Genomic DNA, 13905 nt, shown 5'->3' with positions numbered 1-13905 from the left:
CAAAAAGAAAAAAAAAAGGGCGAATCCCTGCGGCTCCATCTCCTCATCAAACAGAAATCATTCTCATTCCTACTTCCTTATGGGCTGGTCATGATGATCAAAGGAGGTCAGGTGTTTAAGAGTTTAGCACCATGATTGACCTGTTGTTAAAGTTGCTGTGATTATCAGCTTGATTGTTGTCCCACATTAATCACTTTGGTGAAGTTCAGGGTGATTGCTCTCTGCCTCCGCGTTCGGAGATACTCATTGTCCTTGTCTCCAGCACTCACCTTCCTCACTAGTGATTTCTCCCATGAATTGTTCTTTAGACCAGTGTTTTCAATGCAGAGGAGCTGGGGAGGGGGTCTCAGATGTCCCTTTTTACCCCCAGAATGGTTCAGGGGACCACAAGTGAAATCACATTAATGAGGAGCCACAGGAAGGACAGAAGGTTGAAGGGGGCCACCATCAAGAGAAAGCTTGAAAAACATCCTGCTTTAAACCATTGGCTTGAGCCTGTTCCCCGTTGCTGGTGGAATTCAGCAGTGCCGGGGCACGATAGCCAGCACGTGGCTGGCAGCTCTCACCTGCATGCCTGTCTTCACCTGGCTTGGTCAGGCTGGCCAGGTCGGTGCCCATTTGGCTTCCTACACCTGTCCCTGTCCCTGCTGGCATTCAGAAGAGATTCCAGGCCTACTGTTCTGGGTAGGGGGGATTGCGTAGGCACCGGATTCTGCACCAAGTTCTGGGAATGTGGCTGTGGAAGTCCAGGCCTGCCTTTAAGGCCTCGTGTCTCATGAGGTGGCCGGTCAACAGCTGAAAGTGAAGGATGAAATAAATTCAGTTTTCTCAAATGCTGCCTCCCCCCACTATATCTGTCCCCTCTATTCCTTCTGTGATATGTTCAGAGCAGAGACCACATCTGGTTTTCTTTTCTTTCTTGCTCCCAGTCAGTGAACAGGATCCATGCCTGCCTGTTCACTGCTGAGTTTTGGGCCCAAATTAGGCTTTACCCACAGTGCTCAGTGAGCATAGAGCAAATGAACAAATAACTGAGCCACACATTGTGAAATGTTTGCTTCGCACCCACAGTTTAATCTGCATGCTCCTCTAGTCCTTTTAACAGTGATCAGTCACTGTGTTGTGTAATAAGAGTAGAAAATTCACCTCGCTAATTCATATAGCTATTATTTTGTAAAAAAATAAAATTGTAGTTTTTTTTTTTTCTCCCTCCTCCCTGAGCCCTTTCTGTGGCCACACCTGGTGGTACTCTGAGGCCATGCGATGCTAGCATCTAACTTGAGGCCTTGCTTATTCTAGGCATGAGCTCTGTCACTTGAACTGTTTCTCTGCCCCTTAAAGGTGAAGGTTTCAAGGACCAGTTAGATAAAACAAAGGTCACCGTCCTTGTCTTGCATATAGATGTCCCTGATTTAATCTCCCAAACATTACCAGGAGTGATCCCTCAGCACCATGTGGTGTGGGCCCCACACTCCTGAAAAAACTATGGGTTTCTTAGGACATCATTTCATCCCAGAGTAATTAATAAACATCCCAGTGGATTAATTCAAAAGGCCTCTTTGTGTGTGTGTGTGTGTGTGTGTGTGTGTGTGTGTGTGTGTATGGTTTGAGCTTCATGGATGCGCTCAGAGTTCACTCCTGATGGTGTTCTTGGAGGAGCATAGGCCAGACCATGGATTGAAGCGTCTGTGTCAAGGCACACCCCTCACCTCCTAGCTCTCTGGCCTCTTGAGAGGGCTTTTTAATCTTCTGGCTTAGGCACCTAGGGCTGGTGTGAGTGTTTGGAGTTAGGGGTGCTTTATTTATTTTTTTTTTTTTTTGCTTTTTGGGTCACACCTGGCGATGCACAGGGGTTACTCCTGGCTCTGCACTCAGGAATTACCCCTGGCAGTGCTCAGGGGACCATATGGGATGCTGGGATTCAAACCCGGGTTGGCCGCGTGCAAGGCAAACGCCCTACCCGCTGTGCTATCACTCCAGCCCCTAGGGGTGCTTTAGAGGCAGAGTTTCATGCTGGGTCCTGCATGGAATGACTGTATCACTATGAGTGCAAAAGTTGTATTTCTCCTTGTCAGAACCTTCCTCGACCAGTGTGTTTCTGAGGGTAGCAGGTACTATGGGCATGTCAAAATCACTTAGCTGTAACATCATTACCAGTGGCAGTAAACATGGTGTGCCTTGCAGTCGGGATGCTATGTGATGGCAGCCACATGATAGATGGCATCTCAGAGCCCCATCCCAGAGCCCCCAGCCCCCTTGTAGCATTTCCTAGGATCCCATGTTTAATACCAGAGCCTCTCAAGACAAGAACAGCCCAACTCAGGAAAAGTGGGGTTCCCAGGGCCAGTAGGGTACCCAGGCAGCAGTTCTTATCCTTCTGCTCAGCACATGTGCCTGAGCCAAGCAGTCTCCTATTTACTGGGCTGTTTGTTCTTTGCAATCCAGTATGCCAGAAAGATGTGCCACCAAGCCATTCAGATGACAAATGAATCACAGCTGACTTGTCAAACAGTCTCTTAATGATGTTGGGGAAGGGGGTTTCCCTAGCAATTAGAGCCCTGGATTCAGTGCTGCACGGTAACTCTGTAACTTGGAGCCAGTTTCTTATCTCTCCTGACTTCAGTTTATTTACCCACAAAATGGGAATCATCTTCACTTGCCTAAAAAACGTCAGCATGTGAAGATAAGCAGATGAATTGGCTTCCCTGACTACAAAGCACCGCCATAGCTTGTAGCAGGAAGATGAGTCAGCAAGAGTCAGGTTCCGACAAACATGAGGCGGCCTCAGAAGTGGCAAGTGTGTGTGGCCTGGCTGCCAGCATCTCCTCACGTCTCCTCTGTAAAGCCCCTGGAGAGAGTGTTCAGAATCCCTACAGATAACTTGGCGAGCTGGTTCATGCACATTCTAGGTATCATCTTAAAGCAGCTGATTTAATTTCCCTTGGGCTGGGTCCTGGAATCAGACCCCTAAATCATCCCATTCCTCAGGTGGAATAATATATCTCATGGAGAACTCTAATATTCTGGGTAGAACCACAATCTCCTTTGGGATTCTTAGGATCTAAGTAACTGGCTATAGAATAAAAGGGTCCAGTTCTGCCCCATCTTTGTCTGGCAAAATCTTGTCTATCATTCAGGCCAATGCAGGTATCTCCTACTCTAGGTAAACCTCCTCAACCCCATGGAGACCAAACTACTTCCCTGTACTTCCAGTGTCTTCTGTCCCACATACTGAGCTCTGTAGGGTGGAAGAAAGATCTCAGATGTCTTGAACCCCATTGTAACTTCATTTCAATTATTCTGGGCTGTCTTTGCCAGTTTATACTTAAACAACATTTTTTTCCCAAGTAGACTCAGGAGACAGCCATTCACAAACTAAGGACTCAAATTAAAAACTCAAGACATATTGGGAGAAATAATACAGCAGGTAAAGCACTTGCCTTGCATATGTTTCTCCAACTTCAATCCCTGGCATTTAAGTCTTTTCAGGAATGACATCTGAGCACAGAGCCAGAATTTTGCTCTGAGTACTTCTGAATGTGGCTCAAAAACAGACAAAATAAAAAAAAGAAGAAGAAAAAGCACTTGCCTCATTGATTATGCTGGGGATGCCAAAGAAAGGCTGATTTATCTTCAGTGAGGTTCATAGTGTTTATAGATGGAGTTATTTTTCTGAAGAAGAAAATGTATTTTTTTCACATCTAACCTGGCAGACTTCTTGGTTGTAAGCTCAGAGCAAACTTAAGTTTCTATGGTTGTAGTGATAATCTTTATTTCATTTTTTTTGCAGCGAAAAAGGAAGCAGAGCGCCCAGGATGAAGATGCTGTCAGTCTCTGTAGTCTCGACATAAGTGTAAGTGTGGTCCTTCCCCAGGAGCATGTACTCACTGCTGAGGGGGTGTCAGGCTGCGTGCTTAAAGGAGGCTCCAGCTTTGGAAGCTCTGACCCAGGAGAAATCTTAGAAACCCACCGAAAATGTGTTTCCTTGTCCTAAAGAAAGCTGCTTTGAGTTGGTTAAGTATTTTCTCTTACAAGATGAATGATGGACTCTGACTGGAGGGAATCTGGGTAAATGCTGATGTGCTGTTTTAGGGCTGGTTCTAGAAGATGGACCAGAGGTCTAAGTGTTTACCACCCTTTGGGGTATGTTAGCAAGTTGGCCCAACTCAGGTTGTCAGGTGCCCCCCACCCCTCATCAACAGCCAAAAGGTCCAACAACATGATGGCTTGAATGATTTTGTATTGAACAGGTTTAAAAAATTGAAAAATGAGTCTATTTAGCCTTCATGTGACATCTTTCCTCACTTTGGTTTTGTTATATGGAAATTAGTTTTGAAAAGATTTAGTCACCCTTGCTTTGCATGTGGGAGGCCAGGGTTCTGGCAGCTTATCGTCCTTGAGCACTGCCAGGACTGAGCACTTGGAGCACTGAGCTTGAAGTAGCTCCAGAATGCTACTGAATGTATCCTGAAAAAGTGAAAGGAAAAGGGATAAAAAAAGAGAAAGAAAGAAGGAAAGAAAGAAAGATAAAAGAGGCCTGAGAGATAGTACAGTGGGTAAAGTGCTTGCCTTGCATGTGACCCACCTGGGTTCGATCTCTGGCACCACATATAGTCCTCTGAGTCCTGCCAGGAGTGATCCCCGAGAGCTAAGCCAGGAGTAAGCTCTGAGCTTACTTGGGATCAGGTATGGCCCCAAAACAAAATAATCCCAAAAAGAAGAGAAAAGAGTCTAAAAGAATTATTATGAGGATCAAACCAATAGAATCGAGAGTGTCAAGTCCATTTCCTGGTATAGTACAGGCATGTTTAGCTTTACATGTTTAGCTTCCTTGTTAGAATAAAAAGATGCTTTTGTATAAGATGTTTAAATAAGATGGTAACAAATGCTGTTGATAGTAAAGGTAAGAAAGTGTCCATGTTTCTGCTCCATGTTCTTGGATCATTCATTTCAACAGGTTTCATTGGCAAAGTCTCCTTGTCTCTTCACTGACACAAGTGGGAAACCTCCCTGTGTCTTGCTCCCTGAGACCTCGGGCGGGGATAGGAATTTGGGTCCCTCCCATGTCTGTTCATCTTTTTATACTCCTTGGGGTTTCATCTTTGTACACCATGGATCCATCTAATATTAGGCCCAGTTCTTTTGCTTCTTTAGAAAGCACCGAAACCATTGTTGTGAAATGAGAAGGAGTAAACCTGTGTGCAGAATTCAGAGTGGGGTTTGGTGCTGGCACAGCCTGTAGTAAACACGACATTTGGTCAGTATCTTCATGTCTCTGGGCTCTCAGCGCTCAGGAAAAAAATAAATTGTTTTATTTATTTTTTCATGGTAGGGGATGAAATCTTCTAAAACCATTGTAAACACTAAAAGTTGCAATGGACACAGATTATAGAAAATGCTCTTTTGGTTAGTTTAATTATTAAAGTTTCTTGTGTTGCAAACAGCACAATATAATGAGCCTGAGCTGGCATCTAATTAATAATGTACTCACACATCTTTATTTCACCATATGGGGTTTGTTCCCATCTCTAGGCCATCAGATTCGTGGAGCAGGATAAATTTACTTGGTTGCCATGGGAGCAGAACCAAAAGATGTTCGGGGATAGAGAAATAGCTCAAAGGGTGCATGCTTTCATGTGGGATTTTTGGGTTTGATCTCTAATACTTACATGGTCTTCTGAGCACCTAGGAGCAACCCCAAATCACCACCAAGAGTGGTTCCTCCAAGTGAAAACAAAAACAAAGAAAATATGATGTTTGTGTGTTTTACTTACTGAATTTTTTTCTACCAACAAGCACTTGAGGGTTAGGAACATCCTTTATCAACAAGTATGTGTGTGTTTGAAAGTTGTATGGAAATTATTTGGATCATTTAGTTTTACAATTTAAAGAGCACTTTGCCTATGTATTTCAAGTTATCTCACTTTGAAGTTAAAGAAATAGAAACCCAGAGGGGAAGAGGCAAAACTTTTTATTTAGGTTAGTTCTAAAATTATGTCTCATTGTACATTTTTCAACTTTTTTTTTCATTATTGGGTCACACCTAATGGTGCTCAGAGGTATTCTGGGCTCTGCACTCAGGAGTGACCCCTAGGGATGTTGAGGACCATCAGTGGTGCTGGGAATTCAAATCAGGGTTGGCAAGATGCAAGGCAAGTTTACCTGTTTACCTACACCCCTAATACACCGCTAACAACTATACTTTTAAGAAAAGACAATCTCTGGGAGCTTTTTTGTCATGGAATCACTAAAATCTTCTTTGAAAATATTGTTTGCAATTATGGTTTGTGATACATTTTTCTGTCACTTGGCATTGATAATCTTGCCTTCTCATGAAGGTCATTTAAGTCTTATACACCAAATAATTCAGTGTCTTTTCTCCTGCGACTACAGATCTCACTTTCTCTCTCTCACACACACATATGTACACACACACATGCAAACACACACACACACACCATGTTTTGTTACAGCAAAGAGACTTTTATGAAAAAGAAATGTACCTTTATGCTTAGGAATTTAGTGATAAAACAAATAAATTCCTTTCTGAGTTGCCTAGCATTTTCCCTGAATATTGGTAGACAGATTCCAGACCCTGAGAATTTCCCCAACATATTGCCACATAGTATCAGAATGGCTATAAAAATGAGAGTAACTCAAAGACAACAAAGGCTTGCTTTTAAAAAGATAAACTACCAGTTTTGCAGGTTTACCGACAATCATATAGATGTGACAAGTTATATGACAGATCCAGGCATGGCCACAGCAGCAGAGATTAATTGAGTGAAATTAAGTAGAGATACTTTGCAATAAAGACAACAAAATAGAAATAAAACCTGAATCTAGTAAATTAATCAATTTAAGGAAGCAGTGGTCTTTGTTGGCTACCCATATTTCTTTCAAAGAGAGTTACAGTAGAATGACAGTCCATTAGCTAACAGGCAGCCATAATGAAGCCATAATTGTTTTGAACCTATTTCTTTGGTTAATGGAAAGTATCTGAAATAAAAAGTAGATTCCCATGATGGCTCATTCAAGGAGATGTAAGAGTTTGAGAAAATATTAGTAACTCTGAGATTTGATTCCATTTAATAAGTGGAAAGATATTCACCAGATAATAAGCTTTGAAAAAGAAGTTGCTAGATAAAGGGAGAAGCGATCTTAGCTCAAGTTCAAGTTTCCACTGTGACTCAGTCACTGCTGCATGCACAGTGGACTTTTGGTAAATATTTATTGGTTGATAGATTTTTAAAAAGCAAACAAGGAACTGGAGTTCATTTGTTTGTGGGTAGCGCATCTATAGTGGGTTAAGTACTTGTTTACACACATGCAGCAGATCCAAGTTCAATCCCTGGCACTTCATATGGTCCATCCAGGAATGATCTCTGAGCACAGAGTCAGGGGTCCCTGAGCACTGCCAGGTATGGCCCCAAACCAAAGACAAACCAACAAAGCAAACTAATGAGGGTTTATCATGTACACCCACTTTAAAGAAATATGTGTGTGAGTTAAAGTTCAGAAATGAAAACACTTGATGAAATATCACCTTTTTTTGGGAGGGGGGGGGAGGCACACCTAGTGATGCTTAGGGTTTCCTCTTGACTCTGAACTCAGGAATTACTCCAGGTGGGCCTGGCCGACCATATGTTCCGCCGAGGATAAAACCCAGGTCTGTGACATACAAGGCAAATGCCCTGCGTGCTGTACTATACCTTTTACCTGAAGTTTTTCCTAGGACCCATCAGGCTATCTGTCTGCTGATAACTCCAAACATTCCTACCAACATCTTGCTTTATTTTAAAGCTGTAATTGGTCATTGCTATTGGTGCCTGAAGGGAGATTTCCTCCTAAACTCTTCTCCAACCTCTCACTGGACTTGGACTTAGACACCCAAGTAGGTGGGCTAAGAAAACAGTTTATTCTTCAGAACAGTCCTTCTCAGATGTTCGGGTGGGGTGTCACAGCCTTTTGGTGGAGCCTTGGTGATAATCTGGGCTCCAGAAATGTTACAAGATTATACTGTGATTTTATGGATCCATGGAGGCCCAGCGGATACCGTGTTAAGCTGTCCTCTCACAAGGAAGCTGGAAGGGTTTTGGAAACCCTGGTGTATTTACAAAGAAGTGTTCTTCCACCCTCCGCCCACAGCACTTGGTGAAAATAAATTCTGACTGAAGAGAGAGTCCATGCTCATTGACGATATAATTAGCGTCATTTTTACCCCCTACCACTTCACGCAATCCACTGGCTGCACCCCCTGCTTCCTGGCAGGGTTGGAGACAGACTGTTCTGGTAGGGTGCAGGAGGTGGGAAAGCGACCTATACTTTCGAGAACAATTTGCAGAGTAGAGAATGCTCCCAGCTGCCGCCTACAAACCTCTCACGTCAGATGATAGGAGTGGGCTGCTTTCAGGGACTTTGCTTCCCCCACAGCACTTTTCTCATTTAGATTCTACTGGATGAGGGATACTCAAGTGACAAACTAGAGTTCCTGGTGCCCTAGCAAAGATGATTGGAAGAAGAACAAGGTGGGTACAGTTACCCTTCTGGAGGGTACGTAGGCTTAGCACCACATTTTTTAGAAAGCAAAGGAGTCTTGGTATACGTAAAACATTTTACAATGATAAAACATTTTTAAATGATAAAAAGGTAAAAGATTAGAAGGAATATACATATGTATATTCAAATATACATATGTATACATGATATACATTTATATAACTGTGTTCTTTGTAGGCAAATGTGAACAATAGGATTCATGATAGTCCTACCTCCAAGCAGTAACTATATTTTGATGTATTCCTGCCTTTGTTCACATGCTCCTTTATTGGTGTCAGTATTTTTTTCTTTTTTGCTTTTTGGGTCACACCTGACGATGCATAGGGGTTACTTCTGGCTCTACACTCAGGAATTACTACTGGCGGTCTCGGAGTATGGATGCTGGGAATCGAACCCGGGTCGGCTGCGTGCAAGGGAAATGCCCGACCCACCATGCTATCACTCCAGACCCTCATATGCTTTTTTAAAAAGTGTTTCAGCAGATGACTGGTTGAAGAAACTTTGGTACATCTACACTATGGAATACAATACAGCCATTAGAAAAGATGAAGTCATGAAATTTGCATTTAAGTGGATCAACATGGGAAGTATCATGTTAAGTGAAATGAGTCAGAAAGAGAGTGACAGGCATAGAAAGATTGTACTCATCTGTGGAATATAAAGTAACAGAATGGGAGACTAACACACAAGAGTAGTAGAGATAAGAACCAGGAGGTCTGCTCCCCAGCTTGGAAACTGTCCTCACATGCTGGGGAAAAGGGCAGCTCTGATAGAGAAGGGAACACCAAGTAAAAGATGTTGGGAGGACCCATTTGGGTTGAAAGATGCATGCCAAAAGTAGACTATAGACCAAACACGATGGCCGCTCAATACCTCTATTGCAAACCATAAGACCCAAAAGTAGAGAGGAATCAAAAGGGAATGCCCAGCCACAGAGATGGGGCAGGGTGGAGGGGATGGGGGAAGTGGGGAGGGATGCTGGGACATTGATGGTGAAAAATGGGCACTGATGGAGGGATGGGTACTTGATCATTGTATGACTGAAATGCAAGCACGAAAGTCTATAAGCCTATAACTGTACCTCACAGTGATTCACTAATTAAAAATAATATAATAACTGTCACTGTCATCCCATTGCTCATCGATTTGTTCGAATGGGCACCAGTAACATCTCTCATTGAGAGACTTATTGTTACTGTTTTTGGCATATCCAATACGCAGAGCTAGCTTGCCAGGCTTTGCTGTGCGGGCTCCATACCCTCAGTAGCTTACCGGGCTCTCCGAGAGGGGCGGAGGAATCGAATCGGGTTGGCCATCTGAAAGGCGAAAGCCCAACTGCTGTGCTATTGCTCCAGCCCATAATAATAATAAAAGAAAAAGAAAAAGAAATAAAAAGTGTTTTAGGGGGCTGGAGCAATAGTTCAGCAGGTAGGGTGGGGTTTGCCTTGCATGATGCCAACCCAAGTTTGATCCATGGCACCGCATATGATCCCTGAGTACCACCAGGAGTGGTCCCTGAGTGCAGAGCCAGGAGTAAGTCCTGAACACTGCCAGGTGTGTCCCCTCCCCCACCAAATAAATGCACAAAATTCATTATGAAATACAGACATACAAGATGTTATAAAAGATAACACAAAAGTCCAGGGAGAAATTGGGAGATAGCTCAAGTGGTAGATCATGTGCCTGGGATGTGTAATGCCAAGCATCGTTCCCCATATTGCCTATGTCCCCAGCCCAACAGCACCAGGTATGGCCCTAGTGACCCCTGAGTGCCACCAGTCTAAACTGCCTCATATCTGGCTAAGCTCTGCCAGGAATATGTGGCACTGCCAAGATGCTCCCCAAAGTCAGGGGGCATTATGGAGTGTGGTCCCAATTTAAAAAATAAAAACGGGGCTGGAGAGATAGTACAGTGGGCCCGGGTTTGCCTTGCATGCAACTGACTAGGGTCTGGAACCCCATATAGTGCTCAGAACCCTGCCAGAAGTGATACCTGAGTGCAGAACCAGGAATAAGCCCTGAGCACTGCTAGGTGTGACAATCCCTCCCCCTGTCAAAAATTGCCGGGTAGTTACCAATGCAACTCAAGAAATATGCTCTTTATAGCAAAGCCAAAGATCTCTGCAAATCTCTTTGTTGGCCGAGTTTGATATTTATTACTGGACCAGAGAGATAGTACATGGGTTAAAATGCTTACCTTACACAGCATGGTCCTCTGAATACCACCGGGTGTGGCCCAAGTTTATGCACACACACCCCTGCCTCCCCCTCACCTCAGAAATTATTGCTGTCTTGCCTGCTTATAAATTTTCTGTGTATCCCTAAATAGCAAATATATTTTCAGTCAGTTCTTAAAGTTTGCATAAGCACACAATTTTAAAAAGTTTTGAATCCTAACCCATTTAAAGTTATTCTTGTGTTCCTTTATACTTGTTTTGAGATCATGTCATCATATCCTGACGTTCTTCAGGAACATTTCATTATTTTGAATAACTGTACTCTGTCAAACAGATGCACCAAATTTATTTAACCAGTGCTTTATTGGATGTTTCAGTGAGTTCCAATTTTACACTGTTATAAATAACACTGATGGATATCCATTAATAGCTTTGTATAATCTCTTTTATCTGTGGAATTATAGGGATCAAATATTAAATTCCTGAGTTAAAGAGGGTAATTTTTTTTTTTTGTTTTTTGGAACCGCATCTGGTCATGCTCAGGCCTTATTCTGGTTCTGCATTCAAGATCACTCCTGGCTCCTGGCATAGCTTGGGGGACCCTAAGGGGTGCTGGACATCGAACCTGGATCTGTTGCATGCAAGGCGAGCACCAGAGGGTGAATATTTTAAACCCATGGACAGGTTCATACTCTTTTGGAAGTGGGATAGGATGGATGGTTGGGGGACAGTGGGACCATGGTGGAGGGACGCTGACAGTCTGGTGAAGTGCTGTTGGAATGTTTTGTGCATAAAGCCCTGCCAGTAACAAGAATGTAAATCATGATGCTTAAAATATATTTTTTAAGCAAATTGTCAATAGTGTATTGAGTGCTTGGTAGGGAAACTCTTAGAGTGAGAGATTGTTTTAAGGCTTTTCTAGACCTTCTCTCTGTTTTTTCTCTAACCTGCTAACTTGTTCCTAAGTCTGTAGGTTTGAATATGGGACATTTGATCAGATGCCACTCTCCCTTGAACACAGGACCCAGTAGTGTTCTCTCTCTCTCTCCCTCTCTCTCATTGTGGGGACCACATCCCTATCTGAAGGTGCTTGAAAGGGCCACCCAGGGCCACATCCACCTGTGCCGAGAGGCCATGCAGTGTGGGAATCAAACCCAGGGCCTCATGCTACAGGGAATGTGTTCTATCACTTGTGCTCCCTACAGGGACACAGACCGTCTCATGACAGGTGTGCCAGCCTAGGGGTGGCAGAGCTGATGGCAGGGCATCCTTTCCATGCTGGTGGCTTCCTGGTGGGAGTGGCCAACCCAAACTGGAGGTAGGATGGACCCATTTACTCCTCGAAGTGTCCCTGTGACCATGGGTGGTCTCACACTCTTCCTAGTTGTTGAGAAAACTGAGGCTCAGAAAAATAGCCATTCGCTCAGAATCCCAGCTTAGTGTTGCGTTAAGCCCCAGGTGGCTGGATTTCATGACTTCCCCTCACTGTCTCCAGAACAGGAAAGAAAGGAGATGAAAGCATCTGCCTCCCTGGTTCCTGGGACCATGGATGTATGGGTGGTTTGGTGGGTCTTTGGTAAATCTCCTTTGAGGTTTATGACATGCATCCCCAAATTTCTGATTACTTTCCCTGTTGGGTGAATGTCAGAGGCCTCCTGTCTCGGTTAAGCTAAATGACGACTCATTGCTAGAAGCTGTTACACCAGACCCTACAGCGCAGCAAGATTGTTTTATCTCTGCTCAGCCAAGTCCAGATAATTATAAAAGATACCAGTTGTGTGGTTTTGTGTCTCTTGATGTGTTCTGGAACTTTTGAGCTAGGAAGATTAGCTTTGCCCTGGCCAGCATGGGGCCTTGATGAATTACGCAGGCGATTTCAATAATGTGCTTTATCACCAGGGAGAATAGGCCTGTCTCTGAGATTGGGTCTTATTAGCACATGCTTATATTTGACCTGTTAGCATTTATTTACTTATTTGTTTTGGTGAGGAATTTATGATCTGTCTGCTGACTGTGAAACCATCTGGGCCTCAGGTAGTGCCGAAACCTGTGCTGAGTCCATGGTCATTCCTGTCTGCCTTCTCTGATGGCACCTTTCCTCCTGGTTGACAGACTCCTGTCATCTTGCCTTTGGTCCAGTTGTGGAGATTATGGTATGGTGATTTCTTCTCTTGGGCCACCTCTGAAAAGCACAATGATGAGATAATTCCAAGGAGCTTCACAACTGGCTCTCTGAAATGAATGATGTAGCAACCTCTAATTTGCTGCTTTTACTACTTCCTTCAAAGGGACATAATGAATCAATATTGTACTCATGTGCATCAGGACATGAGGGACACTGGGAATTTGAACTCATGACCATATGTTTGCAAGGCAGGTACTCTAAGTTACTGTGCCTCCTAGAAGTTCTTAATCTTTGCTATCTGTGAAACTCCTGAACACTACCTCCAAAGATGGTTGATCTATGCTTAAAATAAAAAACAGAAAATCACCACAAAACTCCACTTCCATTGAATTGCAGCTAACAAAATATTTAATGAACACATTTATGGTAAGAGTTTTATATGTGCTTCTTTTAAAAAATTTATTTTATTTTTATAAAGTTGTTCACAATATTTGATTACATTTAATAATCAAACACCAAACCCTTCCCTCCTGTGCTGAGTCCGTATTTCATATTTCCATTCTGAACCCCAAACCTTACCCCCGAATCATATATGCTTCTTATTTAATGCAGTAATAAAACCTGGCAATGGTCAAGTAAATTTTAATAACTACTATACTTTTCATGAGCTGGTAAAATGTTTTGAAATATCTGCAGCAGCTCAATGACATAAAATATAGTGCTTTGTGTGGTGATAAAGTCACAAATTTACAGATGCTTCTGCGGTTGGTGCATCTCTTCAGACTAGAAGGCAGTGATAAATTTGAGTCATCAGTGAACTAAAAGGATGCTGTTGTCTATCTATGCTCATTGATGATCTAAAAATTATCCATTGACTCTGGGAGTATGAGAATTCTAGATTCAGCATGCATATTTTGAGAGCTAGAGAAATAGCACAGTGGGTAGGGTGCTTGCCTAGCATGCAGCCAATCCAAGTTCGCTCCCCAGAGCCTCATATGGTTCCCTGAGCCCTTCAGGAATGATCCCTGACCACAGAGCCAGGAG

At 43.3% G+C, this 13905-nt stretch overlaps 1 protein-coding gene across 2 annotated transcripts in view; it reads left to right on the top strand.

Annotated features, from left to right (window-relative positions):
* Nucleotides 1-13905, top strand: part of ARHGEF3 (Rho guanine nucleotide exchange factor 3) — a 347358-nt gene that overhangs the window by 183346 nt on the left and 150107 nt on the right. For both annotated transcript variants that reach the window (XM_012934215.2, XM_004615153.2), the window contains one exon: nucleotides 3791-3853. In XM_012934215.2, the coding sequence (XP_012789669.2) occupies nucleotides 3791-3853 (63 nt within the window). The remainder of the gene's footprint in view (nucleotides 1-3790; nucleotides 3854-13905) is intronic.

This window comes from Sorex araneus, chromosome 4 (assembly GCF_027595985.1).
Source record: "Sorex araneus isolate mSorAra2 chromosome 4, mSorAra2.pri, whole genome shotgun sequence".
In the NCBI taxonomy this organism is placed as follows: Eukaryota; Metazoa; Chordata; class Mammalia; order Eulipotyphla; family Soricidae; genus Sorex; species Sorex araneus.
Note: the sequence above shows the minus strand (reverse complement) of the source record. Positions and strands in the feature narration are given on the sequence as shown.